Below are 24,375 nucleotides of genomic sequence, written 5' to 3'. Positions count from 1 at the left end.
TAAAGGTGTCCTAAGACCAAAAAGTTTGACAAGTGCTGCTACAAATTAAAAATTCTTAAATACTCATATTTTTTGTATATATTAGTGAATAAGTAGGTGCTTTAGACTTCAAATTGTGTCTGTAATTTAGCAAAGTAAAAACTGAATTGTTTTGTAGGCATGTTAATGCACTGTTTTTAGTTAAGATCTCAAGCATGTTTTATTTGGCATAGCAATTTAATGTTTGTTTTTTTATGTTTATCCTTAGCCTCTGCGACTGGATATCAAGAGAAAGCTAACTGCTCGATCTGATCGAGTTAAGAGTGTGGATTTGCATCCTACAGAGCCGTGGATGTTGGCGAGTCTTTACAATGGCAGTGTGTGTGTTTGGAATCATGAAACACAGGTAGGAATTTTTAAAGACTTTATTAGAAATACCATCTTAATCTGTTTACAATGAAAGAGAAGAAATATAACAGAGTTCAGTAGTATATGCCTACTGCTTTCTTAAATAAAATTAGTACGAAGTATTTTTAATAAACTAACATTTTTGAGGGTAGAGCTTGTGGGAAAAACTGTCTGGGCTCATTATATCCAATATTTAAGTGTTAAGTTCTGAGATAGGTAGTATTAGCTCTACTTTGAAATTAAGGAAACTGACACCAATATAAGATCACTTGCTCTAGATGAAAGTATTTAATGGTACTTAATTTTCCATTCAGTGAGTATTCTAACCATCTTAAGAATGGGATTTTTACTTTTACTAAATTTTCCCCAAGTGCTCACTGTAATGCATGATGCAGGTAACTTCCAGTCAGCCATACAAATTATAGATTATATCAGAGAGAGATTTGTAGTCAGCTTTTCATTACACATGAGAATGTGCCTTTTACAGATTATTTCCCTTAAATGCTTTCATCTGAGTAAATAATAGGTCTTTCAGCTTCGTTTGTCTTATCTTTTCCAGTCTTTGTTGGCCATCCTTAATCTTTTTCTTTCAAAGTACAGAACATATCATAGTTTTGAGTCTATTTATACAGTAATTATCCCCAACATCCAAGGTTAAGTTCTTAAAATCCAGATAAAATTCACATTTGAGGGACTTAAGATGGCAAAAATAGGCCTTAGGGAACCAAGTTCAGGAGTAAACCTAAAAACACCCTTACAGCTTATATCACTCTAATGAAACAGTAAGGACTATACAGTCAGCCAAGTCCCACCAGTGACATTTTATTCACATCAACACTTTGATCTCTGCTGTATCCCAGTGCCTATGACATTACCTGACACACAGTAAGGGCTCAGTAATTATTTGTTGACCTAGTGAATAATAAACTTTCCTTTTATCAGTATATCACTAATTCAGAATTTCTGTCCAGCGACTTCAAATCTTTATCTTGTGAATTCCTTTTGCCTTGATGCGGAGAGTATGCTTGTTAACTGCTTTTGTGTGGGTGGGGTAGGGGGGAGGATCTACTCTCTCCGTGTGTTTAAAACCTTTCAGATTTTATGCTTAGCAGATACACTGGTACCTGCTCCACCGCCACCTTGCTTCCTGATGCTCCCTGGAGTCCCCTCTGTCAGCTCCATTTAACCATTTCTCAGCTCTGTCATTTCACTATAGTTGTGCTCTAAAGCCCTGGTGTACTTCCCTTATCTTTCTCCAGGCTTTACTGTAACATAACTGCTTTATCTGGGTCATCTACTTTGCTTCGTTTTTCTTTCTGTACCCTTCTGTGCCCTCCTGCAGGGCCACCTACTTCCCCTTTCATAATTCATCTCATTGGTAAGTTTTTGTTTAATTTCCTTCTTTCCTTCAAAAATGGAGGTTTTATGAGGACAGGGATTATCCTAGAGTTAATTCCCATTGTTATTCCAAGTGGGTACCTGGCAGACAGGCTCATAGTAGATACTCAGTAAGTTTTTGCTGAATGGTTGATCTATTTTTGGTTCTACCTGCTTTTCCTCCTCTTTTTATCACCAACAGAAGTTACTTGCCACTCGTGTATTGAGAGCAAAATTCTTGAAAGAGCCAAAAAATGTTTTTGGAAGTAAATTCAAATGTACTTGAATTTCAAATAAGGAGATATTATACTCTTTGAGGTGATGGGTGCAGCAGTTAAAAAATCAGTATGTTATATATACAATGGAATATTTCTCAGTCATGAAAAGGAACGAAACTGAGTTATTTGTAGTGAGGTGGATGGACCTAGAGTCTGTCGTATAGAGTGAAGTAAGTCAGAAAGAGAAAGACAAATACTGTACACTAACATATATATGGAAGCTAAAAAATTGGTACTGAAGAACTTAGTGGCAGGGCAGGAATAAAGACACAGATATGGAGAATGGACTTGAGGACACAGTGGGGGAAGGGGAAGCTGGGATGAAGTGAGAGAGTAGCATTGACATATATACCCCACCAAATGTAAAATAGACAGCTAGTGGGAAACTGCTACATAGTTTCCCTGCTAATTAAATGATGTGGGCAAGCCTTTTAACCACATTGAGGCTCGGTTTACTTACCTAAATGAAGATGATATGTTGCCTTCTTTACTTCGCAGGATTGTCAGAAGGATTAAATCAAATTGATAAAATTGTGTAGGAGACCTATAAGGCCCCATACAAGTGTTTCTTTCTTTTCTTATATTTCGCTGCTGGTTTACATGTTGAGTGTGTAGCGTTTCCTCCTGTTTAGCTTGTTTAGCTTCTGGAGTGGGAAGACCATCCCTTAGGTCATTTGTATCAGCCACAGCACTTAACGTGGACCTGAAACATGACTGTTAGTTCTGTAGCTGCTTTATTTTTTATTGCTCAGCAGATCCCTGAATTTGTTGGCTCCTCACGAGCTTTCGTGGATTTGTCTGTCATCTTATAGGTTGCATGTTCTACCTGTTTGCAGTGTCTGTATCACAGTCAGCTGCTAGTGGTTGTGCAGGTTGGAGCTTATGTCCCCACTCATTCAGTCTTTGACTGAAGAATCTTTGAAGTCTTGCTCAGGAAGCCAGAGTGGGCTCAACAGTTCTTGTGAACCAGTCCCTATTTTTAAATTTGGTGCACATGGTTAATCAATCAGAATATGCTCTTTTCATTATTCTCTCGTACAGAAAGAGAGATTGAAAAGTGATAGTTTGATTTTCAGAATTTTAAAGAACAAAGCATCAAAGTGGGAGGACAAAGAGATGCATTCATCCCTGCTCTTTCTAGCAGGGTCTAGTTTTCCACCTTTATCCTGTGTATATAATTCTATTCTGAGCAGCTTTAAGGGACATCTGAATCACTGTGTTCTCGTACTTCACTAAAAGGAAATGGCATCTGTATGGAAGCATATTGCTGAAGTGTACAAAAAAGTTGTATCTTGTTTATAAATTTATTTTACGAGTTTATGGGTTTAATTTTTAAAAGGAGAAAACTAGGGGCTAATTCATTCAACAAATACTTATTACACATTCATTGTTTTTCAGCAGCAGTTCTAGGCTCTAGGTATACAGTGGTGAACAAGATTCCTGCCCTCAGGGGGCTTAGCAGGAAAGATTGATGTTAAACACGTAATTATGAAGGTGCTATGTTGTGAAAGTGGAGTATAAGGTCCTCTGGGTGGGTTTTCAGGCAGAGGGAACATGAGCAAAGAAGGCACTGGGAGTAGCCAAGGATGAAGCTGGAGCACAGAGGATGGGGAACTTCATCTTGTTGACATTTGCTTTCTTTTGTCATTTATAAGTATTTGCACTTTGAATCTGTTAAAGAAAAGATCTTTGGTCTATTGTTTTCATTTGACTGTTGCACTTTTATATTTTAGCCTGAGAACATTTTATGATTAGTAGTGATATAAAAAATCGGATGTTTTAAATATAACAGGATAGATTTTTTCAGTTATTTTCTCATGACTCAAAGTGTATTCTTGTGAAATTTTTAAGACACTGGTGAAAACATTTGAAGTATGTGATCTTCCTGTTCGAGCTGCCAAGTTTGTTGCGAGGAAGAATTGGGCTGTGACGGGGGCGGTAAGTAATTCCCTGCGCTTCTAACCCATCCGTGAACCTGTCAGTGGCTTCTTTGGTGGCGGCAAGTCAAAGAGCTTTGGCTCTTGCTTTGTTTTAATTAGTGCATTGTTTTGGAACCTGGGCTTTATACCCTGAGCCTATAATATACTTTTTTGTGCAGTTTACTTCGTAACATAATGATGGTGTTAAACTTTCCATTTCCAGGATGACATGCAGATTAGAGTGTTCAACTACAACACTCTGGAGAGAGTTCATATGTTTGAAGCTCATTCAGACTACATTCGCTGTATTGCTGTTCATCCAACCCAGCCTTTCATTCTAACTAGCAGCGGTAAGAGATGACCCCTTTTGGTCCTGTGCATCTCTTTGAGTAATTCATTTTCATTCAGTGAGACATGCAATTCTTTTACTGCTGTTACAAGCAGAGTTCTAATTCCAAGCAGCCTTTAAACTATTTAAATCCATTAACGTGCTATCAGTGCTGCTTACTTTTGTATTTTAATGAATAACAGTTCTACTTAGGATTTGTATAGCAGTTGCTCCAATTCCCGTCAGGGAAGACCTGAAGGTCTAGATGCTGAAAAGTCTGCTGAACAGAAAGCTAATTTACATGCTGATTGAGTGAGTTTTTGGCAGATTGCCATATACCCTAGTCAACTTTATCTTTATACTCAGATTAGTTTGCTCCTTGGTATTATGTATAAAACAGTGGCGCTTTTGGAAGGCATTTAAAACCAGTTGCACTGAACTGGTAATAGCTCTTTGAAACATTTTAATTTAGAGATTGAGAAGTAACTCAGAACTTTTTTTTTTTTAACCAATCTTGTATTAAAAGAGAAATGCTTATTTCTGAAATAGTCATTGCCATCATTATTCATTCATACTTCGACTCTAATCAAACTTGTTCCTCTTTCATCATTCTGTAAAGCCCATTGAGTCTGTCTTAAATTTTTTTCCATGAAATTTGTATATTTGCTATTAGTAATCTCTCTCTTTTATCTCCACTCTTTAGAGAGTTAAATTTATTCTTAGAATAAATAAGTATATTGAAAAATCTGTTCAATTCCGATTCTGTTTCTTTAAGACATGGAATATATGCTTTGTGTTAGATTTGCTGCCTTAAAAGGCACAGAGACTCTGCACCTTAGTTCTGAATGAAAGAAATAGAAATTGCAACTAACTGGAGACTTTCTTTTGGTCTAGATGACATGCTTATTAAACTCTGGGACTGGGATAAAAAATGGTCTTGCTCACAAGTGTTTGAAGGACACACCCATTATGTTATGCAGATTGTGATCAACCCCAAAGATAACAATCAGTTTGCCAGCGCTTCTTTGGACAGGACTATCAAGGTAGGATGTCTACTGTTGGTGTCAGTTATGATTGTTGGTGACATATAGTTGTGTCAGGTATTTTACTACTGGCTGCCCAGAAAGTTATTCCTGAGAAGTTTCTCTCAAAAGCTCACTTTGAAGCAAAATAGGACTTCTCATTTTGAACCAGAAGGGCATATTCTGTTGAGAAGAACAGTGTGGCAGCTGTGTTCTTAATAAAGGAGTGGTTTTCCACGTGGAAGCAATATGGTGTAAGACTTCTTAAACCTCTGCACACCCAGAATAAGAAAATGCCTGTATCTTCTCTAGGTCACTGTTTCCTCTCCTTTAGTATACTTGTTGTTGACTTCTGATTATTAATCTGTTTTATATTTAACTGTCATCTGCCTCCATTCTTTTTCTTACTTCATTTCTCCATACTGCTTCCAGTTATCTTTCTAAAACATGGATTCCATCTTGTCAGTTCCCAGTCTAAGGGTAAAGTCCAAATGCCTTGGTGTGGAATACAAGTGTTTCCAAGACTAGCCTTAGCTAATGTTATGAGATATCTCCAGTAACCCTGGTCTACTCACCATTTTCTAGAGAAGCCCTGAATGTTCACAGAACCTTATCTAATTCAGCTGGTCCTTCTGCCTGCAGTATTCTTTATTCTGCCATTTTGATTTCTTTTCCTCTGGATAATTAATTACTCATCTTTCAAGGCTTATTAGCACAGTTATTTACTCTGAGAAGCTCTCTTCAGACATACATTTCACCTCTAGACAGAGCCAGTCATTTTCATCCCGTTCCTTCCATCGCTTTTTGACTCTATTATGACCTTCATGTTGAATAATAATGAATGTGTCTCTGGAAATTTTTATCCCTGAAATGTTGATGTTTGGGGCAGGAACTGTGTGTTACCCCCTCCCCCAGACACACGTTAGCAAGCAGCACAGTGCCTTGCCTATACTAGATGCTTAATACATGTTGCAGTGAGTGTAAATACATTTCTTTTCCCACTGTAATATTTAAATTATTTCTGTATGCATAGATATAAAATATACGTTACATAAACTTTTGTTTGCATGTATAGGCTTACATCTATATAACATTTTTATTAGTTTTCCTTTAACTTTTATAAAATGTTATATGCTGTTTGTCTGACAATTTAATATTAAATGTTATATGTTGAATATCTTAGGACTTCGGCCTACTTTATTTTTTTTCCTTTCACTGGATTGTCCTTGCTTTTTACATAGGTTGAAACTTTGAAATTAGTTTTAAACTTTCTTCACTAAATTAGGTGTATCTTGAAGACAAAAATTATCTTATCTTTGGCTCTAGTAAAGTTTGTTTACACATCTTTATACTCCCCACAGGGCCTCCCATGTAGTAGGCATACAAAATAAATATTTGTAAAGGTAAAGCTCAATACCAGTGCTGTAGTAATATTTGACTACTTTTCCATACTTTTAATTTTTTGACTAAGCAGTAGTTTTCTCCTTTTAATACGTCCTACTAACTCCACTTTCATTAGCTTTATATTAAATCTCTCATGAAGTCATTTCCTGCCCTTAAAGTAGTGTTTCTCAAAGTCAAGACATCTGGGGTGTCTGTTAAAAAAATCTAGATTCCTGGGCTTCCTTGTAGATCCATTGAGTCATAATCTCTGGGGATAAAGCCTGGAAATTGGCATTTTTCAGAGAATGCTATAGCGATTCTGCCCCCTGGAAATTCAAGGAAAGTGAGAAAAAACAAAAACAAGTGGGTGAAAAAATGAGCTTTCTTCAGCTCCCCCCGCCAGCTTTGGCATTTACATGACCTGTCGGGGGTGTGGTGGAGCTGCCTTCTGAAAAGCAAGGCCCCATATTGACTGGCAGATGCTGTTGCTCTCTGAAGGTGTGGCAGCTGGGCTCCTCGTCACCAAACTTCACTCTGGAGGGACATGAAAAAGGTGTGAACTGCATTGATTACTACAGTGGGGGCGACAAACCATACCTCATTTCAGGTGCAGATGACCGTCTTGTGAAAATATGGGACTATCAGGTACCGTTTTTTCATAACTTACTTGCCATATATTAGATATGCTTCTTACTGTTTCTTACAGGACAGTTAAAACTTGGGTTGTTGCACTCTGTTTATAGCATAATAACTTAAGGCATCAGAATTTGCACCTAAAATGTGGTCTCAGACTTTCATTTATATTTGAAAACTAGCAGACAAATGAATAATGTCATGACATCACCATGGTACAATCATTTTGCCACAAAGACTCTTGTAAACCTAGGTATGTTACTATACTTTTTTTTTTTTTGCGGTACGCGGGCCTTTTTTTTTGCGGTACGCGGGCCTCTCACTGTTGTGGCCTCTCCCGTTGCGGAGCACAGGCTCCAGACGCGCAGGCTCAGCGGCCATGGCTCACGGGCCCAGCCACTCCGTGGCGTGTGGGATCCTCCCGGACCGGGGCACGAACCCGTGTCCCCTGCACCGGCAGGCAGACTCTCAACCACTGCACCACGAGGGAAGCCCTGTTACTACACTTTTTATCTCCAAGAGTATGTTAAATTTTTATTTTTTTGTTTCTCACATCAAAATTTCAATAAACAGTTAATAAAATGAGGCCTAGAAACCAGTTGTACTGAGATACTCAAATTTGTGTTTAAATACAGGATAAAAATATTAAAGACATTATCTTAGGAATTTGAGGGAACGATACTTAGATGAAGACCACATCTTTCAGGGGTGTGTTGTGTTTTCTTCTTTACATGTGATAGTTACATTTACATTTGCCTGTACTATCAAATAATTAGAGAAAATGTGTACACGGTAAGATGGTTCTATTCCAAAAATCTCTGTATTGAATACTGTTAAGATGTCATAACCACTCTTATTTATTATGTATCTGTGCACTGGGAAAATTAAGGATGAGTTATTGTTTGCCACTAATAAAAGTGTTTTCTGTGTACTGATTACAGAATAAAACATGTGTACAGACGCTGGAGGGACACGCCCAAAATGTGTCTTGTGCCAGTTTTCATCCTGAGCTGCCAATTATCATCACAGGTTCAGAAGATGGTAAGTTAGAAGTGAATATTTATTCCTGTGTTTAATAGCATTACTAAGTGGATATTTAAGCTGGCTAGTGCTCTGCATTTTCATTGGAAGTTTTAAAGGATTTTGATATTTTTATTAGAGTAGACTACTTAAGCTGTAAAAGAGTAAAGGGGCGTTGTTACCAGCATCATTCTAATGTGTTTTGACTCTGTTACTTAAATAAGAGGACACCCAGAAGTGCTAGAGAAAAGCTGAAAAAGCCTGTGCTTTGGAGTCTAAAAGCCCGGGGTCAAATTCAGCCTCTGCCACTTCATAGATGTGTGGTTTGGGTACATTATGAAATGGGCATAGATACATCTGCCTCATAGGATTACAGTGAAAGGATGTGAAGAAATCATGTATAGAAAGCATCTGGCACATAGTGGGCACTGTACCCAGGAATCCTGTCATTATTTCACACTTAAGATCACATTTCTTAGTTTTAGTTTCTTATAAATTTTCTATTACTTATTTATGTTGCTTTATAAAATCACAGACTATAGATCAAGAAATTAAGCTGTCAGGAAGTGTGTTCTGTTTGAGTATAAAGACTTCCATGTGGCTGGTTCACCTGACAGTTCATTCTTGGATGTTCAAATCAAAAGGGCATATTCACATGGTTCTTTTCAGGAACCGTGCGTATTTGGCATTCAAGCACCTATCGCCTTGAGAGCACGTTGAATTATGGCATGGAGAGGGTATGGTGTGTGGCCAGCCTGCGAGGGTCCAACAACGTTGCTTTGGGCTATGATGAAGGGAGCATCATTGTGAAGGTAATCTCTCATTACACTGTCTCTGAATAGATGGACATAGGGGAAGCAGTTATCTTCCAAGTCACCAGTTTTGTTAAACTGGCATTTCTGTCATTAAGCTCAAGAGATTAGCACCAGAGATTTAAAGTGGAAGGAGCCCTCCATTAAATGAAAACAGAAAATGTTTATTTTGTCGTGGTTTTATTTTGTTGTGGTTTTATTTTGTTTTCCTTTTCATTGCTAAGAGTCATTTGTCATTCCTCCAGCTTGGTCGGGAGGAACCTGCCATGTCCATGGATGCCAATGGAAAGATAATTTGGGCCAAACATTCAGAAGTCCAGCAGGCCAACCTAAAAGCAATGGGAGATGCTGAAATTAAAGATGGAGAAAGATTGCCACTGGCAGTAAAGGATATGGGCAGTTGTGAAATATACCCTCAGACTATCCAGCACAATCCTAATGGGCGGTAAGCCACCACCAAAATCTCTCTCTGGGCTTCTGTGTATGTTTGCATATCCACAGCATATCCCACCCCTGCCCTTTGGTAGGCATTCCTCATTGAGCTTTTGCCGTGGCCTCACAGTCCTCAACACAGCAGCAGGCAGCCATGCTTCTGATCGGGTTGGCATGCAAGGTGAGGTATAGTTGCCTTCCTGGCCTTATCCCACCACGCAGTTTTGAACAGTTGAATAGTTTTGTGTTGACTCTTTATTTCAGATGTGTTGGTATGTGTCCTTCCGCTCCTTCAAGGCATAGAATCATGTCTTATCCTGAGACTTAGTAGGTGCTCTCTAAATACTTGCTGACTCAGTGCTCTTAAGAAGAAGAGTTGTGAGGTCTTTGTCTTTTGAAAACATTTGGGGACTGCTAATAATTCTGCTTCCTCTCTGTAATTTGAATCGTCAGCTCTGTTTCTCCCTTAAGATTTGTAAAGCACTGAACATCTTGTGAGAGGAGAGTTTCTAGTACAATAAGTTTAAACCTGTGAGTTTTAAAAATTATTTTACAATAGATCTTGGCATTTTATAATGCTGTTGAGTATTAAAAAAGACAGAGTATATAAACCAAGTATGCTGCCTAGTTCAGTAAATGGTATCCATAATTACTTGTAATAAAATTTTCTTATGAAGATTAAGAACGCATTGCATTTTTTCCCCTTAATATCATAAAATGTTTCTTGCTGAAGTTTTACATTTCACCTTTGGCAATCTAATAACAGCCAATATGTCTACTGAGAAAATTTTGACTATGCAACATTCTTTTTTGCTTATATTTAAATGTTAAAATATCCTGTTTATTTTGATAAATTTAACAGTCATTAAAAACTGGGGTAAGATATCTTTATTCATTTGAATGATCAGCTTTAAAATGAAGATAGCCTTGCAACAAGGTAGTGCCTCCCTATGGTGTAAATGTAATGAGCAAACTGCCAAGCATCTTGGTGCTCAACAGGTGCTCGTTGAATTAGGGGAATCTTCCCCTGGTGCCTCCACCCTTTCTCATCTTCCTGACCCTTTGTTTATAAGAGAGGCCACTGCAGTAACATTTTCAGTAGTAACCCCCTCTTCATAATCTGCTTTTGATTTGTTGGGTGGAATATTTATGTCTAGCTCCATATTCAGAGAAATATATAACTTTGAAAGGTAATAGGTTCATTTGTAACAGTCAACTGAAATAACGTTTGTTATTAGAAATATTTCACCATAAAGATGAATCATTGTTACTTAAATTTTACATGTCATTGGTCCTCTGTACTTCCCTCCCTGGGTTCTATAATTTCTAGGTTTGTTGTGGTGTGTGGTGATGGCGAATATATCATCTACACAGCAATGGCGCTGAGAAACAAGAGCTTTGGGTCTGCCCAGGAGTTTGCGTGGGCCCACGATTCTTCAGAGTAAGTTTTGGCTGTGTCATATCCAGCTTGCCCTGATTGCCAATGTGTGTTCTCTGTGCAGCTGTATTAAAGAGGTTTGCAAGGCTCAGTGTAGGCTGTTCTTCACCATGTTAAAGAACAGTTCTCACCAGAGCTGTGTTGGAAGATTGGTCAGGGGCAGCTATGCAGCCTGAGCTGCCTCTGCCTTTTCTGTGTTCAGTATTGAGCGGGCACTCAATCTGATATAATAATCACATTAAACCGGGGACCCAGCACCTATTTCCTTGGTGGAGCCCATGGCAGGGCCTGGTACTTATGGGCTGAAGGCAAAGTAGGCCCTCAAATCAAGACCATGGCAGGCCCTCCCCAGGACCTGGCATCCTGAGCTGCAGCTGCCCTTTTCTGAGCTACTGGGGAGAGATGCTGAATTCTGATGTAATCTTGATGAAAACCTCAATGAATCTTTTTTTTTAAAATATCTTTATTGGAGTATAACTGATTTACAATGTTGTGTTGGTTTCTACTGTACAACAAAGTGAATCAGCTATATGTATACATATATCTCCATATCCCCTCCCTCTTGAGCCTCCCTCCCACCCTCCCTGTCACACCCCTCTAGGTGGTCACAAAGCATCAAACTGAATCCCTGTGCTATGCAGCAGCTTCCCACTGGCCATCCATTTTACATTTGGTAGTGTATATATGTCAGTGCTACTCGCTCACTTCATCCCAGCTTCCCCTCCCCACCGTGTCCTCAGGTGAGTTCTCTACGTCTGCGTCTTTATTCCTGCCCTGCCATTGCAGGTCTGTTTACAATAGCCAGGACATGGAAGCAACCTGAGTGTCCATCAACAGATGAATGGATAAAGAGGATGTGGCACATATATACAATGGAATATTACTCAGCCATAAAAAGAAACGAAATCGAGTTATTTGTAGTGGATGGACCTAGAGTCTGTCATACAGAGTGAAGTAAGTCAGAAAGAGAAAAACAAATACCATATGCTAACACATATATATGGAATCTTTAAAAAAAAAAAAAGGTTCTGATGAACCTAGGGGCAGGACAGGAATAAAGACATAGATGTAGAGAGTGGACTTGACACGGGGAGGGGGAAGGGTAAGCTGGGACGAAGTGAGACAGTGGCGTGGACATATATACACTACCAAATGTAAAATAGCTAGCTAGTGGGAAGCAGCTGCATAACACAGGGAGATCAGCTCCGTGCTTTGTGACCACCTAGAGGGGTGGGATAGGGAGGGTGGGAGGGAGATGCAAGAGGGAGGGGATAGGGGGATATACGTATGCATATAGCTGATTCACTTTGTTATACAGCAGAAACTAACACAACATTGTAAAGCAATTATATTCCAATAAAGATGTTAAAAAAAAACTCATTTTCTGTAATGTTACCTCCCATTCTTTTTTTTTTTTTTTATTATCTTAGGATCCATTTAATTTTATTTAAATATATCATCACCCTCCTTGAGACTCTAAATCAAAGACTTGGGATCCTAATTTGAAAATGAAACAGAACAACACAGAGGAACCTGTTTCCTCAAAACAGTAATGGGCTTACAGAATGCCTTCTAGGAACTTATACCTAATTAAGTCTGTTCATTCCTTGCATAAACTTTAAGCATCCTCAAATTTTATACATCTCTAAATAAAGTGGAGAAAAGGGGAAAAACCACATTTAGCTGCATAATTCAAATAAAAGTATTTCTTTACTCACGTCCCATTCTTAACAAATTCTGTCAGAATTCAAAATGTTCATAAAATAGTCTCATTAAAAACAGGAAAAATTTACGTCTCAATTATTATAGTCACTGATCGGTTCCATTTTGATTCCTGTTTGGTGCATGTAATAAACTTCGGGGCTTACACGTTTTTTTCAGACACTGAATTACATCTTTACAGTTTTCTTAGTTTTGTTTTCCCCATATTTTGTGTTGCCTCTTCTGCCAGCAGTGGGTAACGTAAGCCTCGGTGTTGCATAGTAAGATGCATGCTTTTTATTTTTTAACAAAAAGGTCACTGAAAAGGTAAGATCTTTTCATAAATTTCCTAAATAAACTCATTCATGCACAGTTCCATATACTAAAAGGTACTTTGTAGGTACTTAGTTACCATCTTAAGCATGGTCGCCTTACCTCTCTCAACATAACCTCTCTCTCTGTTTTGATAGTTTCCTCTTTTCAGCTTTATCCAGCCCAGACCCTGTTCAGCATCTTTCCCGTCTTGAGCAAAGCACTTGTCAGATCACTTCCTCATATACTCCCAAGTATCCAACCACAGCCCCTTTTCAAGGCAGAGGCCCGAGTATATATGATTTATTAAGTTGTTGCCAAACATGGCTGACTAATGAGCCCTTTATAATAAAAGTTTTATTTTTTAAGTTACTTTTATTGAGGTATCATTTATACCAAATAAAATGCACTGTTTTAAATGTATATTTCAGTGAATTTGGACAAATGGATATAATCCGTAACCACCAGCACAATCAAGATATATAGAACATTTCTGTCATCTCAAAAACAATCCCCTTGTGTCCCTTAACAGTCAGCACCCCAGCCCCTACTCCCCAGTAGATTAGCTTTGTCTTCTTTAGGGTTTCATGTCAGTGGAGTTGTGTGGTATGCACTCTTAGTCTGGCTTGTTTTGCTCAGCATTAATGTTTTTGAGATTCATCCATGTTGTTGCATGGATGGGTAATTGGTTCCCTTTTTTGCAGAGTAGTGTTCCATTGTATGAACAGACCACAGTTGGTTTAGTTATTCACCTGTTGAGGAACATTTGGATCTTTTCAGCTTCTAAAATAGTTTGTAAGCCCTAGTAATTTGTGTAATAGACCTTGTGAAACCCATTCATTATTTGTCCAACTGTAAGCAGGTCACTGATCTCTCAGGAAAAAATATAATATTGAATTTTCAACTATTAATTTTATATTTTTGCATAATTCACTACTCACATATATTTGAAGATATTTGTAACATTTGGTGGAATTGCAGTTTAGTATATACATAATATGCTATGTTTGCTTTTCTTTTTTTTCCCACCCCCCAGGTATGCAATAAGAGAGAGCAACAGTGTTGTAAAGATATTTAAGAACTTTAAGGAAAAAAAATCATTTAAACCAGATTTTGGAGCTGAAAGTGAGTGCTGTTTATATATGATACAATTTTAGAAGCTTTGTAATGGCTCAGAAACATCTAAAGATCTAAAATTTTTTTTGTTCTTTTTAGGTATCTATGGAGGCTTCTTACTGGGAGTCAGATCTGTAAATGGCTTAGCTTTCTATGACTGGGACAATACAGAACTCATACGCAGAATTGAAATTCAGCCCAAACACGTGAGCTCCCTCTATTGCTGTTTTTGGAGTGTACATCTTTGTGACAAGCTCTGAGTCCCTGAGGCCAAAAAACATCCTTGTACCCTGCTGTCCCTGTTCCATTGTGCTGGACACAGTGCCATGTACCTCAGGATTGCTTAGAAAAGGAGAGTCGTGGTATTTGAGTGAGGCAGTAGATGTTGGGCTTTTTGAAAAGTATAAAAAGTTATACAAATGCGAAGTGCTGTTCATATTTTAAATGGCTTTAATGCTTTGAAGATAAGTAGCCAGGGAGTTCTTGACCTGGAAGGGCCTACAAGTCTCCCACTCAGTTCAGAAAGCCTTTTCATACTTTACCTGATAATGGCTGTTTAAAATTTAGGTAGCCATTCTCCAGTGACAAAGTTTTCAACCTTTACATCTGCCTGCTTCTTTGACAGCTTTAACTGTCAGGAAATAATCTGTGGAGGCAAATCCACCTCCCCAGGGTCCTGGTTCTGTCTTCTAGAGCATGCATTTTCAGCAGGGGGATGTCGTCCCCTAGGGGGAAGAAATTGGTTCCTGAAACCAATTGATGAAAAAAAGTACTCTCTTTATCTATAAAGCATAGATGCTCATATGTTTATACACATTATGTGTTTGTGTACCTTATGTATATGTTTATGTATTAATATATGTACAGACATATAGTATCTGTGATACTAAAACTTCAGGGGAAGATGATTGGGAAAAAAATGCCTAAAAAAAGTTTGGGGTGGGGGTCATAATGGGAAAGAAAAAAAAGAGTGAGAAACACTATTCTAGAGCAATAGGGAACAGGCTAGTGCTCCTCTGAATCTCAGCACACCTGGCACTTACTTCCCGCGCTCCTTGCTGCCTCCTTTAGGTCTTTCCATTTCTATGAATGGAACAGTACTGCCCTGTCCACCCTCCCAAATATGTGTGTATGTACATGACAAAATTGTTAAGTGTATACTTAGTATCTTAATGTAGGAAGATAAATCTTGTAGGAAACAAAGTGTATGCAGTTTGTCATACCCACTTAGAAATCCGAAATCATTTATCTGTGTTTTTGTTTGTCATGTTGCAGATTTTCTGGTCTGACTCTGGAGAGCTAGTCTGTATTGCCACTGAAGAGTCATTTTTTATCCTTAAATATCTGTCGGAAAAAGTTTTGGCTGCACAGGAAACACATGAGGGAGTTACTGAAGATGGCATTGAAGATGGCTTTGAAGTAATTGCATCAGCACAACTTTAGCTTTGTTTTTAAATGATTTATATTCTTATAGCAGAACTTCACTCATTGTAACATTTTACTATAAAATAGGTTTGGGGAAACTAATAAGCATTTCAGGAGTTACGGTAAAATGTGAAAATTAAAATCTTGGCTCAGAGATCAGGGTCTGAAAGTATTTGTTCAAAAGAAATTTGTGCTTTGATTTTAGGAAACCTTTAGACTAACTTTGATTATCTCTCAGTAAGGAAATTAGAAGGTGTTTTGGTCTTAAGATAGTTTAGCCAGAGTTATTTGAAATGAGCTCTCAAATGTAAAGATAAATCGTCCATTGTGGAGGTGTCTTGGAAGACATTTTGAAATACTTATTATGCCAGTCTCATGTATGTTAGGAGTTTAGATCAACACATTCTTAGATTACAGCTTTGACTCAACAGTGAGATTTTACAGTACAGATACTCATCAGGAATCTGTTCTTAAATGAAGAAAGTAGAAATTCCAAGGAAAGATTTTCTTTCTTGAAATAGGATTCTTTCTTTGCATTTCTTATTTTACGTATCACCCCTAATTATATTCAGTTTTTTGTCATTGACAGGATTCCTGATGCTGAATAAGATAATAATAGACTTTATTCTTTTCCTGCAGGTTCTTGGTGAGATTCAGGAAATCGTGAAAACCGGGCTGTGGGTAGGCGACTGCTTCATTTACACAAGTTCTGTGAACAGATTAAATTATTATGTCGGAGGAGAAATAGTCACCATTGCCCACTTGGACAGGTAGCTGAGTATCGTTTTGCTTTTGTCTTTAGCATCCTAAATTTAAAAGCATACTTTTTAAACATAAAACCAGTTGCTGGCTTTTAACAATGATAGGCCTGATTTTTCAGTGTTATCCTTTTAATAGATGGCAATTGCTAACCAAAATTGCATCAATCAAATGGAAAGATTTTGAGCAAGAGGCAGAGTGAGTGAGTGACTGCAAGAGAGAGAGTGTGTGTATGTACTAACTTGGGCTTAGTTCTAAATTAGTTTCCGTTTCTCTTACAGGACGATGTATCTCCTGGGCTATATTCCTAAAGACAACAGGCTTTATCTGGGGGATAAGGAACTCAACATCGTTAGCTACTCCCTGCTGGTTTCAGTGCTGGAATACCAGACAGCTGTCATGCGGAGAGACTTCAGCATGGCTGATAAGGTCCTTCCGACCATTCCCAAAGAGCAGAGGACCAGAGTTGCTCACTTCTTGGAAAAGCAGGTAAGGGGGTGGGGGTTGTTTGTTTGTTTTGTGTGTGTTTTTGAAAACCAGCAATTTGAAAGAATGTTAATACAAATTTGAAGAACTTTATTTCTTAACTGCCACTGATTTCCTTATGGCAATGGAATTTCTCTTGTAAATTTAAGTCACTTGTTACACTCCTCCTCCTCCTTTCTCATTGCCCTTCGCATCCTCTTTAAATGTTGGAGGTGATTACTAGTCTTCCCTTTTTGTAGACTGCTTTTCTGTTCTATCAATATTTTCATTTCTGTGCTGCATTTTTCTCTATCCTAGCTGGCTTCTCTCTCTGTCTCTGTCTCTCTCTCTTTGTAAAATATACATAAAATTTACCATTACTGATAAGCCTTTTCCTTAATGTAGCACTTTTTAGTATAAATTCAAAGTTATATGTGCACAAAGTACAACGTTTTGCAAGGCTTAGGAAAAAAACAGCCCTCCCTCTCTCATTTCTCCTCCCTAGCGGTAATCACTTGTAATTCTTTTAGCTGACTCTGTTGGCATTTATTTTCACATGTCTAACATGCTTATATTGCTGTTTCTCAGCTTTAGGCATTTCTTGGGACTTTCCACTCTATACAAGATGAGGAATTTATCTTTCACTCCACCTGCTTCTACCACATACATGCCACATTCCTGTTCCTTATCCTCCGAATATAGTTACATCATAATTTTGATTAAATTGGTATTCATTGTTTATATTGTTGTGGCTGTGTAAACACTGTTCATAGCAGAGCCATGTGATATATTATGGCAATAGCTTTCTCTTCTTGCAGTTGTTTGTTTTCCTTGGAGTTAATAATTGTTTCTTTTTTAAAACTTTGCTTATTTTTCTATGTGCTTAGGGTTATTCTCCCTACTCTGATGGTTCTCCAGATTTCCTTGAAATCTCCTTTCAGTATGTTCGGTCTGCTTCAGGCTAAACTGGTTTCTGCCCTCATCATGGATATCCCCTCACCATCGTGTTGAGGCTTCCCTTTGGCTCTCTTGAGTTGGATCCATTGTTTCCTATATTCCCTATCTTTCCTGGTTTACTCCCGCATTTTGCTGGAGTATGTCCTTCAGTAGTTTCCTGAGAAAAGGGTTATTTATTAATAGCAAGTAAATTTTTTTGTGACCTCGATTATCTGAAAGTGCCATTGTTCTACCTTAAAACATATTTGGCTATTTAACTGGATATAGAATTCTAGGTTGGAGATGATTTTCTCTCAGAATTTTGAAGACGAAACTCTTATTTTGCCTTCTGCCTTCTAGCTTCTAGTTGTTGAGGTCTAAAGCCATTTATATGCCTGATTCTTGGTACCTGATCTGTTTATTTCTCTTTGGAAGTTTTTTGGGTCTTGTCCCTATTGTTCTGTGATGTTATCATGATGGTGGGCCTTGGTGTAGGGGTCAATTATTGTTCATTCTGCTGGGTATTAGATGAGCTCTCTTAATTGGAAACTCATTCCTTCTTTTTTTTTTTTTTTTCTGATACAGTGCCTGTGAAGTTGGCACTATTTTTATTTTTTATTTTTTTAACATCTTTATTGGAGAATAATTGCTTTACAATGGTATGTTAGTTTCTGCTTTATAACAAAATGAATCAGTTTTATATATATACATATGTTCCCATATCTCTTTCCTCTTGCGTCTCCCTCCCTCCCACTCTCCCTATCCCACCCCTCCAGGCGGTCACAAAGCACCGAGCTGATCTCCCTGTGCTATGCGGCTGCCTCCCACTAGCTATCTACCTTACGTTTGGTAGTGTATATATGTCCATGCCTCTCTCTCGCTTTGTCACACCTTAACCCTTCCCCCTCCCCATATCCTCAAGTCCATTCTCTAGTAGGTCTGTGTCTTTATTCCTGTCTTACCCCTAGGTTCTTCATGACATTTTTTTTTCTTAAATTCCATATATATGTGTTAGCATACGGTATCTGTCTCTCTCTTTCTGACTTACTTCACTCTGTATGACAGACTCTAGGTCTATCCACCTCATTACAAATAGCTCAATTTCGTTTCTTTTTATGGCTGAGTAATATTCCATTGTATATATGTGCCACATCTTCTTTATCCATTCATCCGATGGTGGACACTTAGGTTGTTTCCACCTCCGGGCTATTGTAAATAGAGCTGCAATGAACATTTTGGTACATGACTCCTTTTGAATTATGGTTTTCTCAGGGTATATGCCCAGTAGTGGGATTGCTGGGTCATACGGTAGTTCTATTTGTAGCTTTTTAAGGAACCCTCATACTGTTCTCCACAGTAGCTGTATCAATTTACATTCCCACCAACAGTGCAAGAGGGTTCCCTTTTCTCCACACCCTCTCCAGCATTTATTGTTTGTAGATTTTTTGATGATGGCCATTCTGACTGGTGTGAGATGATATCTCATTGTAGTTTTGGTTTGCATTTCTCTAATGATTAGTGATGTTGAGCATTCTTTCATGTGTTTGTTGGCAGTCTGTATATCTTCTTTGGAGAAATGTCTATTTAGGTCTTCTGCCCATTTTTGGATTGGGTTTTTTTGTTGTTGTTATTAAGCTGCATGAGCTGCTTATAAATTTTGGAGAGTAATCCTTTGTCAGTTTCTTCATTTGCAAATATTTTCTCCCATTCTGAGGGTTGTCTTTTGGTCTTGTTTATGGTTTCCTTTGCTGTGCAAAAGCTTTAAAGTTTCATTAAGTCCCATTTCTTTATTTTTGTTTTTATTTCCATTTCTCTAGGAGGTGTGTCAAAAAGGATCTTGCTGTGATTTATGTCATAGAGTGTCCTGCCTATGTTTTCCTCTAAGAGTTTGATAGTTTCTGGCCTTACATTTAGGTCTTTAATCCATTTTGAGCTTATTTTTGTGTATGGTGTTAGGGAGTGATCTAATCTTATACTTTTACATGTACCTGTCCAGTTTTCCCAGTACCACTTATTGAAGAGGCTGTCCTTTCTCCACTGTACATTCCTGCCTCCTTTATCAAAGATAAGGTGACCATATGTGCGTGGGTTTACCTCTGGGCTTTCTATCCTGTTTCATTGATCTATATTTCTGTTTTTGTGCCAGTACCATACTGTCTTGATTACTGTAGCTTTGTAGTATAGTTTGAAGTCAGGGAGCCTGATTCCTCCAGCTCCGTTTTTCGTTCTCAAGATTGCTTTGGCTGTTCGGGGTCTTTTGTGTTTCCATACAAATTATGAAATTTTTTGTTCTAGTTCTGTGAAAAATGCCAGTGGTAGTTTGATAGGGATTGCATTGAATCTGTAGATTGCTTTGGGTAGTAGAGTCATTTTCACAATGTTGATTCTTCCAATCCAAGAACATGGTATATCTCTCCATCTATTTGTATCATCTTTAATTTCTTTCATCAGTGTCTTATAATTTTCTGCATACAGGTCTTTTGTCTCCTTAGGTAGGTTTATTCCTAGATATTTTATTCTTTTTGTTGCAGTGGTAAATGGGAGTGTTTTCTTGATTTCACGTTCAGATTTTTCATCATTACTGTATAGGTCATTCCTTCATTTTTGAGAGATTTTCTTGAATCATTTCTCTGTTGATTTCCTTCCTTTGTTTTCTATATTCTCTCTGTGCAACTGTTATTCAGATGTTGGACCTCTTGCACTGGTTTTCTCATTTTGTTATTCTTGGACTTTTTAAATTTTGTTTATGGATCAGAGTTTGTCTTCATACCCTCTGTAAGGGTATGAATGATAGTTTTTGTTGTTGAGTTTTCTTTTCCCCTTATGTGGTATGCTTTCTTCAGATTGCTGTTATTGGTTCATTTTGATCTCTGTCTTTCCTTTTAAAGATTTTCCTCAGGTATCTGATGATCTTTGGGCACTCATTTAAGAGTGGAGGTCTAAGAAGCAGGTCAAAAGATCTGAGTTTATGGGTGAATTTATTGGCTGGACTAAAAATATGTGATGTGGCTGGGCCTTTTGATTGGGGAGCCTCAATCAGTATCAGTATCTTCATCTAATGAATTTAATGACTCTTCACTTATTCATTTAGTGAATTTAATGAGCACTTAATATTGTACCAGGCACTGTTCAGGCTGGCATATGGCCCTCGTTGACATTTTAGCATTTTTAAGTCTTACCCCTTTGACTCGTTAGTTTACAGAGAAGCTCCCCAATCACCATCCTTGTGTGGGCTGAGCAGAGTATGACTTGGTGTCTCAGTATTTAGTATTTCAAATATTTAGTGTCAACATCTATTCTTATAATCTCCTGTTTTCCTTTTGCCACTCAGCACTCCTTCTGGGTGTGCAGGGATCCCTCAGACTGGAGACCCTCTAGTTTACTCTCTCCAAAGAACAAGATTCCTGTCTTCTGTGTGTGTCGGGAGGTCGGGGCAGGGGGAGGAGTGGGGACCTGGGGTATCTAACGGCTTCTTATATAGACTTTCAGGCAGTTTTGTTTATTTGCTGGTTTTAGCACTACCCTTCACAAGACACCTCTGGGGATTCTGAGGTGTGAATCAGGTTGTTTCTATGCTGTCTTCACTCCTGATTTAGGGATTAGTCCTCTCTCGTGTTTTAACTTGAATGTTTGTACTCCTCCACCAGCTTTCAAGCTTCCAAAATTGTTACTCATGTCTCTGCTGCCTTTATGTGTGTCCTTGGGAGTTTATGCTTTTAAAAAAGAACCCCCTAAGTGTCATTTCAGTGGGGATTTGCAGGAAAGCAAAAGTAAGTGTATATAGCCCACCTCATTTCATCTGCTTTGCCCTCACCTATATCTGACTAGTTCTATAGATCTTCCATCCTCCACTCTTGGATTTTATATTGTCTACATCAGTGCTAGGGAAGAAAGGGAGTAATGCAGATTATTCAGAATGCCTTGTTACATTGTACTCCTGGGAGAATGGAGGGAGGGGCAGCTTGTATAGTCTGGGAAGTCATTTTAAACACAGTGATACAGCAATGCTGAATATCTACCCAGACAGAACTCAGACAGCTGTCCAGCTTCTCCCTCCTGACCACCCCCTAACAGAGCATTCACTCTCAGTCTGAGGAAGTCTCATATACCACATCCCTGGAGCTGAAGAACTTACCCATAGGGCAGACCCCATCAGCCCTGTTTGTCTTGGGGGAGAGGCTAATATAGTAATTACAGTAGTTGGTTTAAAAGCTTGTTGCTGATGACTGGAGCATGGGAAGGCAGTTTTAGATTTCTGTGCTCTGGAATACTTGCTCATGAGTAAACTGGACATGAGACCAACAGTAAAGGCATAGGTAATGACACCAGATCAATATCAGGACCTGAAAGCAAAATGTTTGCTAAATGACCTGCAGATGATAGAAAATTGGAAGGTTTTACATTCGACTTCCTTTTCTCTGAAGCACTGGACTAGATCTCTAAGGCCCAGCTCGGAGATTACGGACAGCTAGGTTTACACCACTGTGTCTGTCTTTCTCTTTTTGAAGTGGCTCTTGTTCAGTCAACTTTCCAAAATCCTTTTCTTTTTGACATTCGTTTACTTTTACATTTCTAAATTTTACTGATTGTTGTTTTACTTGAGTTTATCAAGCATTGGTCAGCTCCCACTGCTTAGAAAACAGTAGATGTTGTGTGACTGAATTTTGTCTGCCCTGTTTTTTACCAGTTAATTTAACAACTCCTTAATTTTTCTGTCTTCTAATTGAAGAGCATTTTTTATTTGTTACTTTGTTTAAGTAATGGGGCTTCCAATGTCAGCAGCCTATTTAGTTTGAGAGAGCAATGGATTGTTTGCCATGTGTGTGCACTGTATATGTAGACTACACACACAGGTTTTTCTGTACATAAACACGTATTTTATCTGTTTAGGGCTTCAAGCAGCAAGCTCTTACAGTATCCACAGACCCTGAGCATCGCTTCGAACTTGCTCTTCAGCTTGGAGAACTAAAAATTGCGTACCAATTAGCAGTGGAAGCAGAGGTATGTACTAATTTATGATTTTTTGTAACTGATGGAAGGGTCAGTAGGTACTTACATGTGTTTACTATAAGTTGTGTTTTAAAGTTTTCTGAAATGCAAATTAGTGACTCATTTTGGTGAGGTTGTTGCCTTTCTTTGGTCTTCTTAAAAAATGAATTACGTTTATCTTTGCATAAATTAAATGGATTATATTGGAGATATATATTATTATATTCTTATTAATATATTCTTAGCATTCTAATTTAAGAAAAAGTGGGGTTTTTTTAATCTTACATGAGATCTGTTTTGGAAGAGAAGGAAAGCTAGAAAATAGTAGATAAAGGAGTCTGGAACTCTAAAAGGATGCAGACACAGCAGTAATTTGCCAATATCCCAAACTAGTGAGGAAGATGTTGGTTTTAAAGAAGTGTTTTGACATTTTGAGACAGTTTGATGACATTTTTATGGATCGTTGTATATTTTGTGTACTGAGGGCTCCCAGTTGTGGTTTAAGTCTAGCATTTACTGGTAATTCATTTCAGATGTACTAAATAAATTTTAGCTATGTTAAGATCATCCAAATGAGCAGTATTTGATTTCTGAGAAGCTACAAATGACAGAAATAATATTTATTATTAAATATTTAAGGACATAAAAAGTTTTTTCTGCTTTCAAAAAATGGTATTAAATCGTTCCTTAAAATAATTAGTCTAATTACCTTAAAACTCGTTAGTTTTAGTTTCACTGTGTAATTACAAAATAAAAATATAATGGGCTGATGATTATTCACATGCAGCATTAAATTTGTGTTTGAATTAATCTCATGTATGTGAATAATTTCAATTTCCTCATTATACATTTTGTCATTCCGTTCTTAATTTGATAGAACCTACTTAAGCACAGCTCAGTATACATAAAATATGTATTTTATAATTATAGAAAATATAAAATTGTTATTACAGTAATGTTCAGACTAACAGAATAACGCTGATGTTGGAAATTCAAATGTTTATTTAAAAGATATTTTAATGTGGAATCTCTTTTCTTACAGTCAGAACAGAAGTGGAAACAACTTGCTGAACTTGCCATTAGTAAATGCCAGTTTGGCCTAGCCCAGGAGTGCCTGCACCATGCACAGGATTATGGGGGTCTGTTGCTTTTGGCCACTGCCTCTGGAAATGCTACTATGGTGAACAAGCTAGCAGAGGGTGCGGAGAAAGACGGCAAGAATAATGTGGCATTCATGAGCTACTTTTTACAGGGCAAGTAAGTATTAACCCAAGGTCTAAAAGAGGTGGGCACAGTAATAAAGCACTGACTTCAGGGGTGGTCTTTGGAGAGGAGCATGAAGAAGGAACCCTGGAGAGAGCGCTGATGCCTGGCCAAGTGGTGCCGCTGACGGGAGCAGGCAGGAGGACAGTGCTGCTTTGGAGGAACTCAAAGGATGCTCTTCAGCAAAGGATGCTCTTACCACTAACATTAGGTCTGATGTTCGAGCAAAAGGAGCTGCTCAGGGAGGCTCAACTGGGAGAAGTGGTAAACCCCTTTCTCAACAGCCCTGCCACTTACTGGCGAAGGTATTTTATTTAATGAAGGCAGGAGGCTGTTGGGCTGCTTGCTTCATTTGGTACCTGAAAGGCAGGTGATTTTAT

At 38.1% G+C, this 24,375-nt stretch overlaps 1 protein-coding gene across 1 annotated transcript in view; it reads left to right on the top strand.

Annotated features, from left to right (window-relative positions):
- COPB2 (coat protein complex I subunit beta 2) overlaps window positions 1-24,375 on the top strand; it is a 30,853-nt gene that overhangs the window by 3,998 nt on the left and 2,480 nt on the right. The window contains exons 2-17 of the mRNA XM_027091728.1: window positions 248-385; window positions 3,894-3,980; window positions 4,185-4,311; window positions 5,184-5,332; window positions 7,193-7,339; window positions 8,269-8,368; window positions 9,017-9,159; window positions 9,405-9,604; window positions 10,922-11,032; window positions 14,079-14,167; window positions 14,258-14,364; window positions 15,434-15,577; window positions 16,223-16,353; window positions 16,624-16,831; window positions 22,634-22,744; window positions 23,775-23,989. Of these exons, the coding sequence (XP_026947529.1) occupies window positions 248-385; window positions 3,894-3,980; window positions 4,185-4,311; window positions 5,184-5,332; window positions 7,193-7,339; window positions 8,269-8,368; window positions 9,017-9,159; window positions 9,405-9,604; window positions 10,922-11,032; window positions 14,079-14,167; window positions 14,258-14,364; window positions 15,434-15,577; window positions 16,223-16,353; window positions 16,624-16,831; window positions 22,634-22,744; window positions 23,775-23,989 (2,207 nt within the window). The remainder of the gene's footprint in view (window positions 1-247; window positions 386-3,893; window positions 3,981-4,184; window positions 4,312-5,183; window positions 5,333-7,192; window positions 7,340-8,268; window positions 8,369-9,016; window positions 9,160-9,404; window positions 9,605-10,921; window positions 11,033-14,078; window positions 14,168-14,257; window positions 14,365-15,433; window positions 15,578-16,222; window positions 16,354-16,623; window positions 16,832-22,633; window positions 22,745-23,774; window positions 23,990-24,375) is intronic.

The sequence above is a fragment of the Aethalodelphis obliquidens genome, unplaced genomic scaffold (genome assembly GCF_003676395.1).
Source record: "Aethalodelphis obliquidens isolate GAN/ISIS:26980383/991018 unplaced genomic scaffold, ASM367639v1 scaffold72, whole genome shotgun sequence".
Classification (NCBI taxonomy): Eukaryota; Metazoa; Chordata; class Mammalia; order Artiodactyla; family Delphinidae; genus Aethalodelphis; species Aethalodelphis obliquidens.
Note: the sequence above shows the minus strand (reverse complement) of the source record. Positions and strands in the feature narration are given on the sequence as shown.